Raw genomic sequence first — 22,857 nt, 5'->3', positions numbered from 1 at the left:
TCCCTCTCTCTCTGCCTGCCTCTCTGCCTACTTGTGATCTCTCTCTCTCTCTCTGTCAAATTAATAAATAAAATCTTAGGAAAAAAAAAAAAGCAGTACCTGGACACCGAGGATTCATGGGTGAGGATGAAACTAAGGCTGTGAAGCACTCCGCACAGTGTCGAGAACATGGCAAGTGCTTAATAATTGTTAGCTACTAATATCATTAGTATTTATCTTAAAAATGCTAATATAGCACCAATTGGAAAAAATAAGAAAGGTCAGGAAGTAGCTATAGCATCTTTGTCAGCCACTATTACTGAGAGTTGGTCAGAGTCCGAGACAAGCATTACGAATCACACTCAACTGTTCGTAGTGTACAAACAATAGCAGCAACCAAAAATCCCTGCCCTCACAGAGTTTACACTGTTAGTAAAAACATCATCAAAACATCCACTTTCTGTTTACTGACCTCATGGAAGAATTTCACAGTATCTATGAGACTCAAAAGTAGAAAACAGTAAAAAAAAAAAAAAAAAAGAAAGAGTGGACAACATTTAGCAGGTTTAGTTAATTTAGTTATTCAATACTGACTTAGTAGCTGCAAGTGAATAAAAAAGAAGTCACTGTGATTCACAGTGAGCATATAAAAGCAAGTGTTCAAGCATGTACAGTGTGGCAGCATATCACAATGGCTTCATTTTTAAATTTGCCTTATGCTATCCGAACATTGCTGCTACACGTGTAAGACTATATGTAATGAGAAAAGTTGAAAATTAGTATTAGTCTTAGTTTCTAATCTTAAAAGAAACTCATCCAATTTAACAAGCTACTAAAAAAAAAAATCCCCAATCATCTTTTAGGTGACCACCCATGAGTTTTCTTTTCTTTCTTTCTTTTTTTTCACCCAGCAGTTTCTAACTGGAAGCAAGACATGCTGTCAGTTCTAGACTAGAGAACTCTATGCTACATCTGGGCTTATGCTAGGATGATTACTATTTTTCTTATTTGAAAACTACCAGAAGACGACAAATATTACCTAGAAAAATGATTTGCGCTACCAAACAAAGCTATTAAAAGAGGACTGAGTGTTGTTGTTGTTGTTGTTGTTTTTTTTTTTTCAGATTTTATTTTTAAGTAATCTTTATACCTGACGTGGAGCTCGAACTGAAAACCCCGAGATCAAGAGTCACGCTCCAGGGGTGCCTGGGTGGCTCAGTCAGTTAAGTGTCCAACTCTTGACTTTGGCTTAGGTCATGATCTCAAGGCTGGGAGACTGAGCCCTGCAATGGGCTCCCATGCTCCGGGCAGAGCCTGCTTCTTCTTCTTTTTTTTTTTTTTTATTTTTTTTTTGAATTTATTTATTTGTTAGAGAGAGAGAGAACGAGCACAGGCAGAGTGGTAGGCAGAGGCAGAGGGAGAAGCAGGCTCCCCGCCAAGCAAGGAGCCCGATGTGGGACTCGATCCCAGGACGCTGGGATCATGACCTGAGCCGAAGGCAGCCGCTTAACGAACTGAGCCACCCAGGCGTCCCCAGAGCCTGCTTCTTATCCTCTCTCTCTACCTCTCCCCTCAACTCACATACACACATGCGCTCTCTTTCTCTAAAATAAATACAAAAATCTTAAAAAAAAAAATGAGTTGCCCACTTTGACTGAGCCAGCCAGGTGCCCCAGACTGAGTGCTTTTAATAAAAGTCAACAACTTTAACAAATAATTATCAATTTTTAGTTTTAATACTAGCAAACTGACAAGTCATGAAGTAGTTAATATAAAATTCCTAACAAGTTTTCCAAATTCAAATTTAACTTGCTATCTATTGCATATGAGATTAAAGAATTATAAAAATTGAAACAAAATTAAGTACATCCATGGTGGAATATTACCAAGCCATAACAAGCCTGAAACTAGAAAACACTGTTAAATCAAGGAAGCCAGACACAAATGGCCGCATTATATGATTCAATTGGTATAAACTGTCCAGAATATGCAAGTCTACAGAAATAGAAAGATTAGTAGTTGTCAGAGGCTGAGCTGAGGAAAATGGGGAGGGACTGCTAATGGGTAGGACGTTTCTTTTTGGAGTGATGAAAATGTTTTATTACTTGATCATCAGAATGGCTGCAGCATTTCATGATTACACCAATACCAGTGAATTAAATGTTTAAGAGTGAACACTATAATGTGTAAATTATATCTCAATTAAAAATATATGTAAAATACAGCATGCAAATTTTCTTACCACAAGTTCTGGCAATTCAACATGACATCTACTTACCAACTGAAGTTTTGCCATTGTTTCTTCAAGATCCCGCATTTCAGAAAGCTTTCTTTTAATCTCTTTCTAGGAATAAAAAACTTATTAGATACAGACCTAAAAGTCAAGAATATTTATCACTAAGTCAACATTGCAAATAAGACCAAGTCATTTTTTTGAGAAGTCTTCCTTCTCACCAGTGAGATAGGAAGCTTTAGCTGTTTTAAGGCTCAATTTCAGTAAAGAGGAGACAAAGTCCAGGCTTCTCTTTAATTTCTTGGTATCCTGAATGCTTATGAGGAGATATCTGTAACATCTGAAATGAGAGGGCCCACTTAAAAAACCTACTTTACCTACATACTTGTAGGACCTTCCTTGAACCTTGATTTTTTTGGTTTTTCTTATGGCATTGTTATTTCCTAACTTTCCTATCTTACTTGATTTCCCTCTACCTGCTACTACCAATGTGGAACCTCTATACAGCAAATGAGAGCACTGAATGCCAATATTAGAATATTTTGACCCAAGAACTGTCATTCTTGAACACTGCCAATGGGATCTGAGAAGCAATGTTCAGTATGTTATGTGCATGAGCAGAGAAAATGCAAAAGTAAGTGGGAAAAGAGAGGAATGAGATACAGGAATGTTCCAATGAAACTAGAGCCACAAAAAATTAAAATTGCTTTAATTATGCTCTTAATTTTTTTTAGTAGTCTCTACACCTAATGTGGGGCTTAAACTTATGACCCTGAGAACGAGAGTCACATGTACTTCCAACTAAGCTAGGCAAGCACCCCTATATTCTTCACTTGCAAGACTCTTTTAGCTACCCTGGCCCCTTGAGATTTTACAATTTTTTTCCATTTCTATAAAAAATGCCATTGGGATTTGGATAGGGATCATACCGAATCTGTAGATTGCTTTGGGCACCATGGGCATCTGAACAATATTAAGTCCTCTAATCCAGGAATATAGGATGTCTTTCCGTTTATTTCTGTCTTCTTCAATTTTCTTCAACAATGTTTTATAGTTTTCACCATATGGTCTTTTGCCTCCTTGGATAAGTTTATTCCTAAGTATTTTATTCTTTCTGATGCTATTGCAAATAGGATTATTTTCTTAATTTACTTTTGGATTTTAATTATTTGCATATGGAAACACACCTGCTTTTTGTGCATTGATTTTGCATTCTGCAACTCTGCTGAATTTATTAGTTTTGGTTTTTTGTGAAATCTTTAGGGTCTTCTACATATAAGATCATGTCATCTGGAACATAATTTTACTTCTTTCTTTCCAATTTGGATGCCTTGTATTTCTTTTTCTTGCCTAACTGCTTTGGCTAGGATTTCTGATACAGACTAAATAGAATTGGTGGGAATGGGGATCCTTGCATTGCCGCTGATCCTAGGGGAAAAGCTTCAATCTTTCACCACTGAGTATAATATACTGTGGACTCTTCACATATGGCCTTCATTATGTTGAGGTATGTTACTTTTATTCCACTAATTAGTTGAAATGACATTGTACAAAACTGATTCAATGATATAGAGTCCTGATCCTCAGACTAAGTTATACTCATTCCTGGGATAACATAAATACTTCCAAAGTATTATGTAAAACTGTGGTATACATGTAGTTTTAATGTATCCATATCTGGACTCTTAATTTGCATGTACATTCCTTTTTTAAGAATTATCTACCTGACAACCTGTGTGTGGTCTAAGTATCTCACGATCTTTCCTCTCTCACCGTCCTTCTCACAACTGTCTTCCCCCCACTTTTTAAAGCAAAGTCATGCATCTAATGTCATTCAAAATATGAAAAACTTGAAGCACCAAACAAAAAAATAATCAAAGTTTATGAAAGATATGTATTAAGATATGTATTAATAAGGTGTATCTTATTAAGAGATGTATTTCCAATAAAATTTCACTTTTTAAAATTTCAGTAGATATCAACATTTGTGCTGTATCTGTCACTTTGATCCACCAATCACTAATAATTATATCACTATTCAGAGGGAAGTGCTAGCACTTTGAACCTTGTAGTCAAAGGACATTTTTTAAAATAAAAAATTTCTACATAAATAAATAAATAATTTCAATTCATGTATTTTTATTGCAGAGATGTTTGACAGAATGATCATGAAAAGATATTTTTGCATAAATATATTAAAATAGGATAAAACTCTGGAGATTTCAAGAAGAAAGTCATTTAGCTATATTTAAAAGAACAATGTGACAGTTTTGAGAGATCAGTATTTACAACAGACTAGATACTACTTCTTTCATTTCTATTTATATACTCATTATTATTTTTTAAAAGATTTTATTTATTTTTCTGAGTGAGAGAGGGAATACAAGCAGAGGAGATGGAGAAGCAGGCTCCCTGCTGAGCAGGGAGCCTGATGTCGGGCTTGATCCCAGGACCATGACCTGAGCAGAAGGCAGACACTTAACAACTGAGCCACCCAGGCGCCCCTACTCATTATTATTTTTAAAAGGTTTTATTTTTAAGTAATCTCTACACCCAACTTGGGGCTGAAACTCACAATCCTGAGATCAAGAGCTGCATACTCCTCCCACCACACCAGGCAGGTGTCCCCTTTCATCTCTATTTTAAAACTTAAAGATGAAAAATGTTAGCTACCAAATTAAAAATGTGTTAAGTACAAACACTATTTCAGAAAATACTTTTTTTTTTTAAAGATTCTATTTATTTATTTGACAGACAGAGATCACAAGTAGGCAGAGAGGCAGGCAGAGAGAGAGAGGAGGAAGCAGGCTCTCTGCCGAGCAGGGAGCCCATGCGGGGCTTGATCCCAGGACCCCGGGATCATGACCCAAGCCGAAGGCAGAGGCTTTAACCCACTGAGCCACCCAGGCGCCCCCAGAAAATACTTTTAAAGAGATCATGAGCACAAAATGACAAAGAGTACAAACTTCCAAAGCTTGCTCACAATGTAGAATGAAAATCTTGATGAAAAATAAGACAAAATCTATAGGAGAGCTATCCTAAGAAAAGGTGTGCTTTAGAAACACACCCAAGAGTGTAAACAACACTTCGGAAAAACCTGAATTATGTAACAAACAAACCAAAAGACCAAATCAGGTATCAAAGGGGCTTATGCTCACTATGTTCCAGGAGAATCAACAAATGTTCCCACAACCTAGACATACCTTTGCTTCTTCAAGTTCTTTATCAGCAGTCTCAAGCACTTCTTCTTTATGTCTTTCTAACTGCTGTGCTAACTGGTCTATTTCAGTTAATTCTTGGCAGAGTTTTTCATTTTTGTTACTTAAATTAACAACTTCAGTAGTCACTGTTTCCTTGGTTTCCATAAGCTCCTGTATATGCTTCTCCAGGTCTTTATTAGCTCGCTGAAGAAAGTCAACCTAAGTTGAATTTGTAATTCACAGGTTTATGAATTTGAAAATTATCCTAAATACTGAACTTTCAAAAATATTTCAGAATGCTGTATTTTTTAAAATACTGAAAATTTAAACCACAGCTATTTTACATTTGCAATCCTACACTACTTTGATTCACAAAACTGACAGTGTGGGGTGTAATAAAAATATATAGCCATTGGCTTCCAATCTTTAAACGGGAAAGGAAAGGAAAAGTAAAACATTTGTGTGAACTTTTTCCCAACACAGAGTTCTAAAATTATGACAAGACTATCACTACAATGATACTACTACTCTAGACTGTGCTGTCCAATGTAGTAGTCACTAGCATCCACATGTGCACACTGTGGCTCCGCCAAACTGAGATGTGCTATAAATGTAAGATAGACACAAGATTTCAAAGACGTGGTGCAAAAAAGAAAGAATGTAAAATATCTCAACATTCGTATTTTACAACATTAATTATACATTGAAATTATATTTTGGATATACTGAGGTAGATACATTATTAAAATTAATTTCATCTGTTTCTTTTTATTTTCTTAATCTGGCTACTAGAAAGTTTTACAGTTTTATGTTTTACATTTTGATCTGAGATTCATTTTCTTTTCTTTTTTTTAAGTGGGCTCCACAGAAGCTTGAACTCATGATCCTGAGATCAAGTCCTGAGCTGAGAGCGAGTCAGTCAGATGCTTAACCAACTGAGTCACCCATGTGCCCCTAGAAAATTTTAAATTACATATGTGGCTCATATCATATTTGTACTGGACACCACTGCTCTAGAGCTACTGCCGATATTCCTGACTTAGTCTATTCTGGTTACAGCCCAGACAGCAATGACGGGTCTAAATTTCTAAAGGTAACACAACATGCTTTATATAACTCCTGTTCTGCTACTCTTAGGTCAAATGCATGGCAAGGGAATTTAACACATGTTTAGTTTTTTCTATTTCTTTTTAAAAATCTTTTTTTACATTATAAAACAAACAAAATTTTAAAAATAAAGAAAATCAAAAAGAGTATCTCATCACACAAAGATAAACTGTTAGTATACTTTGGTATATTCTCTTCCAGTGTTTTCTCTCTCCAAGTTCATATGTACATTTTAAAAAAGCAAACTGAACATCACACTGTGCCTACAGTTTATTCTCTTCTTTTAAATAGTTAACATTATGGTATATATTTTTCTGCCTCACTAAATATTCTTTTTTCATTAAATATTCTTTAAAAACATGATTTCTCAATAGCTGCATCCTATTTCTGGATACTTCGGCTCTATCAAATTTTTCTTACTGTAAATAATACACTAGTGAAAAACTGTCACTTTAACAAACACGGACTGTTAGAAACATTTAATAATTTTACATACTCAGTGAAATAATTATAAAAGTCATTACCTGAATATTTAAATGAGCAATAAGCTTTTCATTGGTTTTATTTCTAGACTCCAGAGAGAGAATATCAGGGGAGCGGCCACTGTCCAATGCAACTGACAGTCGTTCTATTTCTCGTTCTCTTAGTTCAATCTGAAGACATAAAGTCATGCTATTAATTTTAAAAATCTGCTTTGAACTGAAGTAATTAACACTGTATAAACACTTATTTGGGTATACTTTAATTTTTCTTATGTTTCACAATGTGTACAAGAGATTAACATTCATATATGTACCCATAAATGTACCATATTATGAAATGTATGTACACAAGCAAAAAATAAACACAGAAAATTTCAAAATGAGAATGTCAACAAAGATTTTTCTTTTTTTTTAGACATTATTTATTTGTTTGACAGAGAGATAGAGCACAAGGAGGCAGAGCGGCAGGCAGAGGGAGAGGGAGAAGCAGGCTCTCCATTGAGCAGAGAGCCCGATGCGGGGCTCGATCCTAGGACCTGGGATCACGACCCGAGCCGAAGGCAGCCGCTTAACTGTCTGAGACCCCCAGGTGCCCCTGAACAAAGCTTTCCTAAGTATTTCTATTGAACAAATTCTTCCCAATTAACTAATTTTTGTTCTTTTTTCCTCTGTCCTCCACGATTAGGCAATGTTTATATAAAAAGAAACTACTGGGCACTAGAACGGAGTCTGAGCTACTTCAGTGCCTGGCACTGAGTAAATGCAGAATGAACAAATGGATGTAGGACACAAAGAATTGCTACGGAAACTCAGTATGGAAAAGGATAGGAAGTTCGGGTGAATATAATTAATTATCTATTATTTAGAAAACAACACACATAAAATCACAGAGATCACTATCAACCATGATACTCACTCACATGCATGATTTTGGAAAAACCCAAACACTTTATAGCTTTGGGTTCTGGGGTTTTTGTTTTTTTCAAAAAAATTGAAAATGAAAGCAAAGCATTCAACTCAACAATTATGGAGCACAGTTCTTGGTATATGAAGAATAAAATATGATCTTTGACTTTCAGGAACATAGTTTTACAGGGAAAACTACCAAGTAAGCCAGTAATTGCTATCATGATATATTTATATGCCTATGGAAACTAGTGAAGGCTTTATCGAATAGATATGCCCTTCATATGCTATGAAGAGAAAAAAGGAGGAATGTTCTAGGCAGTGACACAGAAGCATAAAGCCACACAGTATGACCAAAGGAGCAGAGATGGCTCAGTAAGACTGGATTGTTATGTGCAAGGGAACTTTTGGTTGGGTCTGAAGAATCAGGCAGGATTTAACTATGATAAGCTCTGAATACTTTGCTAAGGAGAAAGACTGCTCTGGACTAAAAGATGAGTAAGAATAAAACTAGACAAAGGAAGACCTATCGGAGAAATATATGAGAGATGAATAAGGCATAAACAGTGAGTAAGTTAGAGCAGAAAAAGTAAGTTTACAAAGTACTTAGAAGTGACAGAACTTGATGCGTGGTATGTGAAGGGAAGAGAATGAGATCTAGAAAGACTACAGAATGTTGGCTTGGGCAGATGGTGATGCTACCAACCAAAGCAGAGAATATAAGAGGGAAAACAGATTTGAGGTAGAAGATAACAAGTTCAGTACTAGGCATATGGTACAAAGAGCTTTTATCTGAGTAGAAATGCCCAGTATGAAACTGTATGTATGGGTCTGGAGTTCTGTAGAGATTTGAGCCAGAAAGACTGAAAAGTTATAAACATTCGGGGAATATTTTAAACCAAGAGAGTAAATGAGACCTTCTAAGAAAATGTACAGGAGAAGAGTATGAGGTCAAGGACAGGATCTTGAAAAACAGTAATATTTAAGGGAACAGGTAGAGGAAAAAAGCAAAGAAAAATGGTAAGAGATTTTTTAAAAAGGGAAAACTGAAAGAAAATGAAGTCATGAAAGCGTTTTAAAGAGAAATTACCAATAATGACAAATACTACCGAGGGATCCAGAAATTAAAGTCTAAAATTATCCTTTTGGATCAAGCAATTAATGTCACTGGTGTCATTAACTAGACCAATTTCTGTAAAGGGAGACAGATGCCAGAATGTGATAGGACAGCAGGAGGTGAAGAAGTGGAGACAGAAGAGTAAGACTCTTCAGAGAAGTCTGCGTGAGGGAGGAGAAGGCATCAGCAACAAGGAGAGGTAGTTAAAGATCTTTTTAGGGGATGTTAGTAATGACCACAATAGCACCTCTTTCTAGGACGGTTAGGGAGATTAAAAGCATTACTAGTTTAAAAAAAAAAAGCATTACTAGTTGTAAAGTGGCTCGAAGTGTTTTTTAAAGAAGGAAAAAATTAAAAAAAAAAAAAAAAAGGAAAGACTATTGACGAAAGCAAAAAAAGAAGGATGCCTGGGTGGCTCATTTGATTGGGTGTCTGCCTTCTGCTCAGGTCATGATCCCAGGGTCACTGATCAAGCCCATGTCTGGCTCTCTGCTTAGTGGGGAGCCTGCTTCTCCCTCTCCCTCTGCCACTCCCCAGCTTGTGCCCTCTCGCTCTGTTTAATAAATAAAAAAACCTAAAAAAAAAAAAAAAAAAAAAAGGAGCAGCGAGGAAATAGAGTGAAGAGCACAGGTATAAAGACTAAGTCTTAAACAGGAAGAACGCCACACTGCCCCTGAAATCTGTAGAGCCTCAGTGTGAACATTGCTAATTTTAAAGGTAGAAACAAAGTTGAGACAAGGTGATATCTTGAGAGGGTATTTATTATAGGCTGGGGAAAGAGGTTGTGGAGAACAGCAAAATTTGGAATATAGATTGAGAAAAACAAACTTAAGTGAAAAAGAAAAAGACATGCAGCAGAGTGGATTTGACTAAGATTGATAACCGTAATAAACTGATGGTTTCAATCAGAATGGTCAGGGTATTTTCTCCAAACACCTCAACTACCTCAAAGAGATAGCAGAGACTGGTCAGCTAATGTTCATAAAGTACTTGGAAAAAAATGTGATGAAACTGTGATTATAAATTGAAAAATATCAATAATATTCAACTTGTGAATATTTGATATTTTCAGTCTCTCTCTATACTGTGAGTTTTTTGGTTGACGTCTGGTTGACGTCTTTTCTACTGTAGCTCCCTGCTCCCATTCTTTTGCAGCTGACTTGTTTGTGCCTCATTCTTCTCCCATGCACCATCAGGAGGTGGCAAACGTGATCACAATTCCTTTATACTCCATTTTTATCCAAATATCTTCCAAGTACTTTACAAACTTAATACCAACACATAAGTTACATCTATATTTGCATGTGCAAATCACTCCAATAAAATGCAGTCATATGCAGAAAATGAAGAAACGTGTTACCCAATTTAAGCTTCAGTAAGCATATTAAGAAAGCAAGCCTGTAATTATACGAATCAGTATTTAGCCAAGTACCAACAGAAAGTATGAAAAAACAAAGCTTACTATGGTTACGATCTAATCCTGCATATATTAATTCCCCTGCTTCTTCAGAAAACTCTTTTACTAGTCAAATACACAACAAATACGGTGCCACAAAAGAGTAACTATCAAGAAGAGTTATGTTCCAAGTAACAAAATCTATAGTAATTGTAAAAAAATTACTTATGATACCACAGTAAAGCATAATACACTTCAATAAAATACCTCCCAAGATGGAAACAAGTAATATGATTACAATATTTGGGGAGATAGATTCACCTAAAGAAACCCTAAGAAACTACTATTTGCCTCAATGCATAATGGACTGGACTGTTGGCTCTACAGCTATCTAAGCCACTCCAGCTACTATCTCTATTAACAAATGGGTGGAAAAGATAAAAGCTGTGTAAAAATTCAGTATCAGTAATACCAAATATAACCCAACTTTATTTACAATCACAGCATAACCATTTCAACAATGCAACCATGCATCCCTGCTATGGAAGTAAATAAAAATCCTACCTGCTCGGTATAATCTCTCAGTCCACTTTCCATCATTGCTAACTTTTCTTGTAACTGATGGACTTCCAGCTGAAGTTCTTGAATTCTGAAACACATTTATAACTAATGTCAATATACTCTCGTTAAGAAATACATAAAAACAAGAAATGAAACTAGATATGTTCTCCTGTAAATTCTCTATTTTCAATTTCTCAGTAAGGTATGAAGTACTGTACCAAAGGGTTCCAAACCACAGCATAAATAGAGTACATAATCTTGGAGATTTAATTCTATAAGAATAGATTTAAAAAACTGAGTGTTAAATAATTTGAAATTCAGATACATTATGCCTCCTGTTGCATTTTGATCCTTAAAACTCTTTGAGGTACTGTTGCCAATTCTTAGGTTCAGGAAACTAGAGGGTCTAGCCCAGAATTCACATTCTGAAGCGAAAAATGGAACTAAAGTGTGTTTTCTGAGCCTAAATGACCCTATATTTTCTAATGAACTACCTGCAATCCTGGAGAGGAGAAAAATATTGAGAAATACTATAATTCACCAAATAACTACAGCAAAAACCTACTCTTTTCTGGAACTTGTTAATTCTAACAAAACCAAGATTTGTCCAAATTATCTCAATTCTACAACTACCCAATGAATTTGCATTACATCAAACTTTGCCAAACAGTAACATAAATATGACATAACCACTTTCATACTGGAAAAATAAAGCCTGAGGCCAGGTCTGCCTTTTTTTTTTTTTAAGATTTTATTTATTTATTTGACAGACAGAGATCACAAGTAGGCAGAGAGGCAGGCAGAGAGAGAGGGAGGAAGCAGGCTCCCCGCTGAGCAGAGAGCCCAATGCGGGGCTTGATCCCAGGACCCCGGGATCATGACCTGAGCCGAAGGCAGAGGCTTTAACCCACTGAGCCACCCAGGCGCCCCCAGGTCTGCTTTTAAGAGAGATTTTCTGTGAACTAGAGTAAGTGAGTAAGTGAGGCTGGCACACCTTGTCCCTGTTGTTACTGGAACCAGTATTTTCTACTAATCTAGGTTTGGGAGAAAAGTAGGTATGCAGTTGCCTTCATATGCATGCACACAAATCACTCTGTATACAAACACAATGTTTCTGTGCAAAAGAAAACAAACAAGATCACCAAGAGAGGTTAATGCCACCTATGAGGGTTTGATAGGAAAGAAAGATGTTAAGGAAAAAATTTAAAGACAGAAAATGACAAAACACGCGGACCAAAAAACTCCTTAAATATACTAACGCAGTGCTAAGTCCTAGATTACAATTGTTAACAGAAAAAACAACCCCACAAAATATTTCACAATTGAAGTTCAGATAACTGTATAAACTTAGTCACGTAATACTGGGTGAGAATAACCAAGAGATCCTAATCAGTACCTCCATCAATATTCCTTTAGATTGTTACGAGATTAATGATGTGGAAAAACTCTTCCGTATTCTCTGTATAATCTATAAAATAAAAAGTTATCCATACTAACCTTTTTTACTAGTATAGTACATATTTTAGAATGTTTCTCCAGCTATGACCACAGAGGCTGTCATGAGTGTTCTCTTGTTCCTTTGAACCTCTTATAATTTTCTTAACGGCATTCTGTGTATTTCTTGTGTCATCTTTACTATTAGAATATGAGCTTCTCAAGAGTAGCAATACCATCTTATTCATGTTCACATCCCCAGAACACTTACATAGCGCCTTTCCCAGAGACATTAACGAAGTTTTATTTAAAACTGAATTTAAATCTGATTCCTGTGTAAGGAAAAACAAGCATAAAGAGCTAGAGAACTGGGCGCCTGGGTGGCTCAGTGGGTTAAAGCTCAGGTCATGATCCGGGATCCTGGGATAGAGTCCTGCATCGGGCTCTCTGCTCAGCAGGGAGCCTGCTTCCTCCTCTCTCTCTCTCTGCCTGCCTCTCTGCCTACTTGTGATCTCTGTCTGTCAAATAAATAAATAATAAAAAAATAATAATAAAATAAAAAAATTAAAAAAAAAAAAGAGCTAGAGAACCATGAAGCAAGAATTCAAAGCCAGTTACAAATCTACTCATGTTCACTGGCATTTGACATATCTGAAGTCAGAAGAGTCCTGCAAAAAGATGAATTGGGTGATGAAAGTAAATATTAAAGCAACTCTACTAAAATGGATTCGAGATGGCACTAAATTATTTTAAAGCAAGTAGGGACAGAAACATCACATTTATGATCTATGTGAGATCAGAGTTTCAAAACAAGTAAAAACAGTCTATACTCAGGATACATTCAGAAAGTACTTCCTGAGTGCGCACACGAAGTTCTGTGCTAGGCCCTGGAGATACAATAGCAGACTGGAGCCGCAGCAGCAAGAAATTTAGAGTTAATCAAGTGATTAACTGAAACCAACTAAATACTGTTTAATGCACCTGTTATCAGCCACCTGTAGGAGGTCTGCAATGTAAGGGTCATCGGGCTGCGGAACTGGATATGAACTGACTTCGGAGGGAGGGACTGGTTCGTCAATCTGCATACGCTGGCGCCTGAAAGCAATATTTCTTTTCTTGCCACCTAAAACACAATTGTGTATTTGAAGGAATTTAAAAGAAACAAGTATTAGAATTAAATATTTCAGAAGGTCAGGCTTTTTGTTATAAAGTGTCTCTAGCTCATATTACCTAGCGATAAAATATCTCCTCCCTTATATAGACTCACACTCTGATCTTTAACTGAACAATGCATTCCTGAAAACCTCAACAAGACATGGTTATACAAGTTTTATTCTTGGCATGCTTGGTACATACACCCATCCGCTAGATGGGAACAAGACTTTGGTAAGATTAAAAGTTGAGCATGTCCTGTGGTATTTGCTCTTATGAACTCAAGAAATCATCACCAGCAGAAAACTGTCAAATGAGAAGCTTAAAACAGTGATAAAATAAACATGTTTATTAAGCAAAGCCAAAAGAACAGATTAACAGAAACTTTATGTAGCAAAACTAGTATATAATGAATGAATGTCATCTGTAATATAAAATGATGCTATAACCCGAATTAGTGGGGCATGCCTACTTAATTGTCCTTAAAACTAGCAGGAGTAATTCTTTTTACGGACAGATACATCCAAATTACACAGATAATTTATATTTCCCAGTACCCGGCCAAGATTAGACATGCACCTGGGGGCGCCTGGGTGGCTAAGTGGGTTAAAGCCTCTGCCTTCGGCTCAGGTCATGATCCCAGGGTCCTGGGATCGAGCCCCGCATTGGGCTCTCTGCTCAGCAGGAAACCTGCTTCCTCCTCTCTCTCTCTGCCTGCCTCTCTGCCTACTTGTGATCTCTGTCAAATAAATAAAATCTTTAAAGATCAGACATGCACCTGAAAAATTATTTTATCTGCACAAAGAATAAACATAATCTACAACTGTGTCTTCATTAGAATCCTGACACATTTTGTATACACGTATCTCTTGTTTTGAGGATGAAGAAACTGGATCAAAAGTATTTAAATGATTTGCTTGTAGTTACACACCTAAACAAGGTAAACCTTTTTCTCCTTCTCTTACTTTCTTTAAATACCAACCTCCCCTCAGGGTCTGTTCTCTCTTCTCAGCTTACCCAATTTCACTAGCTAATTCCCACGACATCCATAGCTTTAATTCCCACAATATTCCAATGACCCCCAAATTAGAATTTCCATCTGGGACCACACATCTAAAAACAGATCCACATATTCCACTGCATACTAGAAATCTCACTGTGGGTGTTCCATGGGTGTAACATACGACACACGCAAAAGTGAACTGCTCTGCTTTCCACCTTCTCTATCTTAAAAATAGTACCATCATCTACCAGCTCATTCACTTGAAACAGAAATCTGGGAATTCCTCTACTTCCCAAGTCTTCCACATTCGGTCACTGAATTCTATAGATTACACCCCCTGAATCTCTCTGGAATGCCCCATTCCTCTCTCAGGAAACCTGATTATCATTTTCTCCCTTCATCTTCTAGTTACTTCTGAGATCTTCTCCCATGTTTCTCAATCCTTTTTACCTTTAGCCCACAGTCCCCTTCTCCATCTCATTTCCTGCCATTTTGATCTCCAACTCCCTTCTGATCTCAGTCTTCATTCTGACCAAATCACTCCTGGTCCTCACCATGCTCTTAATCCCTCAGTCTCTACCTCGTATCATAATCCAGCACTTTCCTACACCTCACTCACTCACATCATCTTCATCCCATGATTCAGACATCATGACAACATTGTCACTGGTACTGGAGATTCTTCCACCAACTTTATGCCTGGACCACCCTCAACTCTGGATATGCCCCTTCATTTCTTTTCTCTTGCTACAGAACTACTGGGGATAAAGTTAAAAAAAAATACTAAATAAAATAATAATTTTAAAAAGAATTTAAAATAATGATTAAGGAAATAAAAATCTGGGTATTTAAGTTAGTTAAGTTAGACTACTTGCATCTAAGAAACTACTATTATATGTCTCGAAGACCATGTATAAAATAATACGTAGATTTTAAGAAATAAATTTAAAAGTTTATGTGACAATCCAAAATCATCTTTTCAAATACTGAAGTTTAAGCATGAAAATCCAAACTCTTATTTTATTTTATTTTTTTTTAAAGATTTTTATTTATTTATTTCACAGACAGAGATCACAAGTAGGCACAGAGGCAGGCAGAGAGAAGGGGAAGCAGGCTCCCTGCCGAGCAGAGAGACCGATGTGGGGCTCGATCCCAGGACCCTGGGATCATGACCTGAGCCGAAGGCAGAGGCTTTAACCCACTGAGCCACCCAGGCGCCCCAAACTCTCATTTTAATCAACAGCTTTAACATCTCTAAAAGATTAGATGTACATAATTGGTTTTGAGAAGGAGCAGACTCACCTGGAGTTTGTACCACAGCATGCAAATTCTTTTCTTGAAGTTGCTGAATTCGTTCACTCTTAGCTTTGCTCTCTTTCTCCAAAAGTTTGAGTTTATGAACATATTGGTTATTTAGAAATTTCAGATCAGCTGTTTCACGTGCACACTTCTTCAACGTAGCTTTCAACTCTTAAAATGAAAAAGATTCAAAGACCATTTTACAGATCAGGAAATCTATGTAGTCCTCCTATGTCACAAAATATAAAAGCCACTTTAATTTGAATTTTTTTTTAAAATGTATTTATTTGTTAGAGAGCGAGCGAGCACAGGTAGACAGAGTGGTAGGTAGAGGCAGAGGGAGAAGCAGGCTCCCCGCCGAGCAAGGAGCCCGATGTGGGACTCAATCCCAGGACGCTGGGATCATGACCTGAGCTGAAGGCAGCCGCCCAACCAACTGAACCACCCAGGCGTCCCAAGCCACTTTAATTTGAAAGGCTCCATCTGACTCTCACCCAAGGCTTTGTCTGAAAGGCTATTACCTTTTCTACCACTGTTAACAAAACTACAAATGGGTCACTAAGCAAAAAAGGGAATTATATTTTTCTTCTGCTATATGGCTTAAGATAAATTATGGCATTTGATCCAATCCAGTACACTGGCTATGTAGCTGAGGGATTATGAATTCATGCCAGGTATCAGACAGGACTTTCTACTGATATAAGAAGAATTTATAATAAGATAGCCATACAATTACCCTCTGCCCAGGACCTCTGAAATCATTCTATTTGATCTTCCAGCTTAAAGAATGAAAGTATTAAAGAATCAGAATGATACAGGGCTTTCACTTCACTTTAGTCCTCTTACTTTCAGTATGGAAAAAATGAAAGTTGTTTCACGGACATTTCTTTGGTTTCAGCACTTAATATTTCCTACAGCGATTTTTTTATTAATTAAAAAATTTACTGAATATAGTTGACACATGTTACATTGATTTCAGGAGTACAACATAGTGATTCAACTTCTCTGTAAGTTATGCCATGCACATTGCAAATGTAGTTATCATCGGTCACTGTGCAATGCTATTACAATAACACTGACTAACTGACTATATTCCCTATGCTGTGCATCTTTCTACAGCAATTTTAATTCTAAAAATTTAATCCACATATAGTGAAGATGATAATAGCTATAAAATGCAAATTTATTTTCCTTGTTGGGAATTCTTCAATGCACTCTACAGTATTTCAAGACTGTTAGCAAGAAGACTATCACAATACTACATATAAGCTTTTCCTACAGAAAAAAACAAAATGGGCAAAAAATATGGCATTTTAAAAATCACAGAATTTTACCTTTAATGTGTTGGCCTGATTGTTCTCTCAGTTTCATTAATTCCAGGTATAATTCATTATTTTCCTTGATCAATCTTGCATTTTCAAGTTTATAAGGTTCCAAAACAAAATCAAAATTGGCACTTTCTTTTTCAGCTTTCACAGTAGATAATTTTGATTTCCGAAGACTTTCTGTTGTATGAACTAGGTCACTGAAATTTAAGAATAAGAAATGTACATACAAGGAAACATTCCATTACCTTTTAATAACTAAAAATATATTTCAAAAAAGACGTAAATGTTAACACAAAGTGAGATCAAATCTAAAAACAAACAAAAACACTAGGAGCCTTTCAAGGTACCAGGTGCTCAAAAATTTCTCAAAGCAAGATTAAAAGGTAAGAAACATACATAGTTAGAATCATCTTTCACTCTCTCCTCTCATTCATCCCCCATGTCCAGTTAATCACCTGATCCTGTGGACCCTGCGAAACTTATCTGTACATTCAGCAAAGATTTACTGAATGCCTGCTATATGCTACATGCTAGCATAAAAGAATAAAAATGGATTCCTTGCCTCTTAGAACATAGACCAGTAGAATATTCATTCCATCAGTATTTACTGAGCAGGAAACACAATACAGAACGCACCATCATGGAACTTGTATCTTACTGACAGTTAGTCAAAAGTTATAATACTATGTGATAAACTCAACAACTGTGTGTTCAGCTTGTACTAGATACAGCAGAGATAAAGTCAGTTTCTAGTCTTAAGGGGTTTGCCTTCTAAAGGAAACACAAAAACAAGTTTCCAATGATGGTAAGTAGTGAAGGTCATATGTACCAGATGTGACAATCTTGTAGGCCATAGAGCTAAACAAGCATAGGGCAGGAGGGAGAGGTGAGAGGGACTTCCCAGGCAGACAGAACAGCACATGGAAAGACCAAGCGGAGAGACCGGTGGGGAGTGTATCTGTTTAGGGAGCTCCAAGTGGTTAAATACATGGGAGATGAAGCTGAGTGTAAGATCACTATAGAAAAAGTCTGCCAGTCTCTCAGAAAGTTAAACATACTTCACCCTCCAACCTTGAATCGCAGAGCTAGAACTAGATCATGAAGGGTTCTGGAGGCCATAATAAAGACCACCAAAAAATAAAAAACAAAAACAAAAAAAACCACACCAAAAAGCCCCACCAAATATCTTTCCTCCATTCCCTCCTTACCATCATCATAGCTTGTAGCCCTACTGCAAAAGCTTCCTAAGCAGTCCTGTTCCAGTCTCAAGGAAAGAACAAATAGTGCAAAAGAACAAAATCACATAGAATCTTTCAGTTAAAGTAACACGTAACTGCTAAAGTATTGACCAACCACATATGAGAGAACATTTATCAAATCATAGTAATTAAAGACTAGAGAGGCAGACATTGAACACCCAACCATATCAGAAAATCACATTAAAAAACTGTAATTCTATTCACGGAGGACTCTCAGAAACACCTACTCTGAAGAGTGGAGTGTGAAAGGGGACCCCTACAGCTTTGCAACGTGGAGGCCCTGGAATGATGGTATGGGAGTAGGATCTACGAATAGGTGAGCGTCAGATGACTGAAGGACTTAAAAAAAAAAAAATCCACCCATTCCTTTACTGTAACATGAAGTTTAACAGAAGCTAGATAAATGGGATTAAGGATCACAGACGTTTAGAACTGTATTTTCATCTTTACCTGAAAAGTTTTTCTACCAATGGTAAACACTCCACTGTCAGAGTCTGGCGGTATCCCAACTGATCCAATCTTTTTCTAATATTAATGTACTTTCTTTCTGCAGCTGTAGTCATCTTGTCTTCCAAAACTAGTTTTATTCACTCCCCAAAATTAAAGTCCTAAAAGAAAAGAGTAAAACATTATTCTGTTATTATGGCTATTACTACTATTTCATGATAAGAAGAAAAGATTCTTTCAATATGAAGCAGACATTTTTTTTTTGTTTGTTTCTCTTCAGGTAGGCTGCCTTCTGGAATATTTAGACTAACTTAAATGCAATGTTTATGATAATCACATTGCTGCATTAAAATAAGTTTCTCTTGGGGCACCTGGATGGCTCAGTTATTAAGCATCTGCCCTCGGCTCAAGTCATGATCCCAGGGCCCTGGGATGGAGCCCAGCATTGGGCTCCCTGCTCAGCGGGAAGCCTGCTTCTCCCTCTTCCACTCTCCCTGCTTGTGTTCCCTCTCTCGCTGTGTCTCTCTCTGTCAAATAAATAAATAAAACATTTAAAAAAAAAGTTTCTCTTGATAAATCTCTACATAAAAAAGTTAAAAAAATAATGGAGAAAACAAAGAATATTTTCCCAAGCTTGAGGTAGGCAGAATCTTTAGACGCCTAAAGATTTAAAATCTTTAAATGCCTAAAGATTCAAAATCTTTAAATGCCTCTTTGAGGGGCATCTGGGTGGCTCAGTGGGTTAAAGCCTCTGCCTTCAGCTCAGGTCATGATCCCAGGGTCCTGGGATCGAGCCCCACATCGGGCTCTCCGCTCAGCGGGGAGCCTGCTTCTCTCTCTCTCTCTCTCTCTCTCTCTCTCGGCCTGCCTCTCTGCCTACTTGTGATCTCCGTCTGTCAAATAAATAAACAAAAAATCTTAAAAAAAAAAAAAAGCCTCTTTGAAAGCACTAAATACAAAAGAAAAAACTGATAAATTTTTTGGAATTAATCAAATTAAAAATGGCTGCTCATCAAAACATTCCATTAAGAAAACAAAAGGAGGGGCGCCTGGGTGGCTCAGTGGGTTAAAGCCTCTGCCTTCGGCTCAGGTCATGATCCCGGGGTCCTGGGATCGAGCCCCGCATCGGGCTCTCTGCTCAGCGGGGAGCCTGCTTCCTCCTCTCTCTCTCTCTCTGCCTGTCTCTCTGCCTACTTGTCTGTCAAATAAATAAATAAAATCTTTAAAAAAAAAAAAAAACAAAAAGATAAATGAAAGTGTAGGAGAAAATATTCATAATATCTAACAAAGGATTTGTATATGGCATACATGAAGAACTGCAGTTCAATGATAATAATAAAGAAAATTCGGTAAGAAAATGGGCTAAAGACTTGCAAAGATAAGTGAATAGGAATAATCATCTGAAGAGGGGCTCACCACCATTAGTTATATGGGAACTATGAATTAAAACCACAATGAGGCATAATTTCACCCATATTAGAATGGCTAAAATTAAAAACATGTTGTCAAGGATTTGGAGCAACTGGAATCTTCACATCACTGATGGGAATGTAAAAGCACTGTGGAAAAAGTCTGGCAGTTTCTCTCTCTTTTTTTTTTTTTTTTAAAGATTTTATTTATTTATTTGGCAGACAGATCACAAACAGGCAGAGAGGGAGGCAGAGAGAGAGAGGAGGAAGCAGGCTCTCTGCTGAGCAGAGAGCGCTCGGCAATGCAGGGCTCCATCCCAGGACCCTGGGATCAAGACCTGAGCCAAAGGCAGAGGCTTTAACCCACTGAGCCACTCAGGCACCCCAAGTCTGGCAGTTTCTTATAAAGTTAAACTTCTACCCTAGAACTCTATAATTGTATTGCTAGGTATTTATTCAAGCAAATGAAAATAAACATCCACGGGGTCTACGAGAATATTCATAACAGCTTTTTCATAATAGCCCCAGACTGGAGCAGGACAACAAATAAACCATGAGATATTTGTACAATATACTACTACTCAAGAATAAAAGAAAAGAAATAAATAATAAAAGAAAAGGTCAACCACATGAATTAATTTGGAAAACCTTACTTGAGCAATAGAAGCCAGACACATATACTGCATGATTCTATTTACATGACTTTCAAGAACAGGCAAAATGAAACTATGTAGACAGAAATCAGTAGAGCTGTGGCCTGGGTCAAGAGGAGTGGGTGGAGACTGGAAGGGTTAAGAAGGAACTTTCTGGGGTGATGAAAATATTGCTAATTGAGATACTGGTTACACCAAGTGTATTACATTTATCAAAGCTTTTCAAATAGGACACCTGAGATCTGTGCATTTCCCCAAGTAAATTTTAATTCCACACACAAAAAAGACACAAACACATATGAATCCCTACACACATTTTTATCTTTGTCTTTTTCAACATTTATGAATATATTCTCTACAAATGTTCCCTAAAATGGAGTTCTCTGGAGACTGCTTGTGTAGAACATTTGCCAGGTAAACATAGTCCTAGTACTCATATTCCTAAGCCAAATAAAATTTGTTTTAACATCTCTATTGTCTTTCACAATTTATAAAATGTGAATGCATGAGAATACACGCAAAATGGATCCTCACAACTTACCCTGTAAAGGAGACAGGGCACACTAGACATCCTCTCTATTCAAAGGCGAGGAAACGCTGCTTCTAGAGAGCAACTTATCCCAAACCACTGGGCCACAAAGAAGGTGGGCACTCAGGTCTCCTGAGCCCTGGTCCAGCACTCTGGCTTCCGTACCAAGCTGCAACCGCTTTTTGGCCTTTGGGCTAAGATCAAGTGTAGTATCTGTACCAAGCTGCGGCAACTCACCAAATCACTTCTTTTTTTTTCCTTTTTTTTTCACCAATCACTTCTAATCTACTCTTTCTACAAATCCTTCTTTCTCCACACTCTTGCTAACCTTTTCTTTTAGTGGCATCCCCATGGACTTTCTAGGTTCCTTCCACAAGAGGGACCTGACTAATGAAGGGCTTTTTGGAGAAACTCCTGGAGACATCGGAAATACACCTGTCAAGAACTAGCAGGGCCTCGCCCTTCCAACATTTCTCCTTTTTGTCTGGTACCAACTTCGATTACCCAGAAATAATACTTCCTCACATACTGGCTGAGACAGAGAATGAATACGAATCCCCTCTCCCCCAAAGTCATCGAAACACAGGACAGATGGAAAAGAGTAAAATCCCCTCAAGAAGAACAAAAAACATCCTCACCCATGGGCGGCTGTCTTCCCCCACCTACATCAGGCAAACACTGTGGCTATACTTAAAAGTTTCTAGCAGGACCTAGAAGCTTAGTTTGGAGGTCCCCCGCGCACACCTGTTTAGAACCACTCGCTAGCTCACTTCTGCGGAGGTGGGCGTCTGAAAGCCAGGACATGTTTTTACAAAAGTAGTCCGTGTGCTTGTACGCGCAGCGGCTCAAAAAACAAAACAAAACAAAACAAAACAAAACAAAACAAAACACCAGCCTTAACTAGGGCTGCCTCCAAGTCCTTCCACACTAAACTTAAAATAGTAGACTGGAAGGTAAAGGGGATGTTTTGGAAGGTGCAGGGCAAAGGTTAACAAATGGCTTCCGTCCTACGCTTTTGGACACTTTGTTTTTACGAAGAGCCTGTAAGATTCTCACACGAGAGGGCACTATTAACTTTTAAATCAACCCCGCGGTTGGCAGGAGGCGGGTGTGCACACACCGCACAGACGCCCGCGGCGAGCGGCGCGGAGGAAACAGGGAGGAGGCTCGAGCTGCCCCAGGTCGACCTCCGGGACGCAGCTTCACCACCGGGTGTGGAAGGGGAGAGGTGTGGGACGCGCAGCCGGCGGGGAATCTTCGCGCCGCTCAGCGCCGCGCCCCGCCCGGCCGGGCCCCACTTCCTCCCCGCGGCCGCGCGGCCTCCGTCCCGGCAGCACCCGGGCCCGGCCCGCGGGGACCTCCC

At 37.8% G+C, this 22,857-nt stretch overlaps 1 protein-coding gene across 1 annotated transcript in view; it reads right to left on the bottom strand.

Moving 5' to 3' along the window:
* CEP135 (centrosomal protein 135) overlaps positions 1-19,038 on the bottom strand; it is a 75,627-nt gene extending 56,589 nt beyond the window's left edge. The window contains exons 1-8 of the mRNA XM_080796128.1: positions 18,907-19,038; positions 17,204-17,394; positions 15,873-16,040; positions 13,397-13,538; positions 10,985-11,069; positions 7,044-7,172; positions 5,416-5,631; positions 2,258-2,323 (exon numbers count right to left, since the gene is read on the bottom strand). Coding sequence (XP_080652254.1) covers positions 2,258-2,323; positions 5,416-5,631; positions 7,044-7,172; positions 10,985-11,069; positions 13,397-13,538; positions 15,873-16,040; positions 17,204-17,394; positions 18,907-19,019 — 1,110 coding nt within the window. The 5' untranslated portion in view covers positions 19,020-19,038. The remainder of the gene's footprint in view (positions 1-2,257; positions 2,324-5,415; positions 5,632-7,043; positions 7,173-10,984; positions 11,070-13,396; positions 13,539-15,872; positions 16,041-17,203; positions 17,395-18,906) is intronic.
* Between the last annotated feature and the right edge of the window lie 3,819 nt (positions 19,039-22,857).

This window comes from Martes martes, assembly GCF_963455335.1.
Source record: "Martes martes genome assembly, chromosome: 2".
Taxonomy (NCBI): Eukaryota; Metazoa; Chordata; class Mammalia; order Carnivora; family Mustelidae; genus Martes; species Martes martes.
The sequence above is the reverse complement of the archived record's forward strand: the minus strand, read 5'-3'. Positions and strand labels throughout refer to the sequence as shown.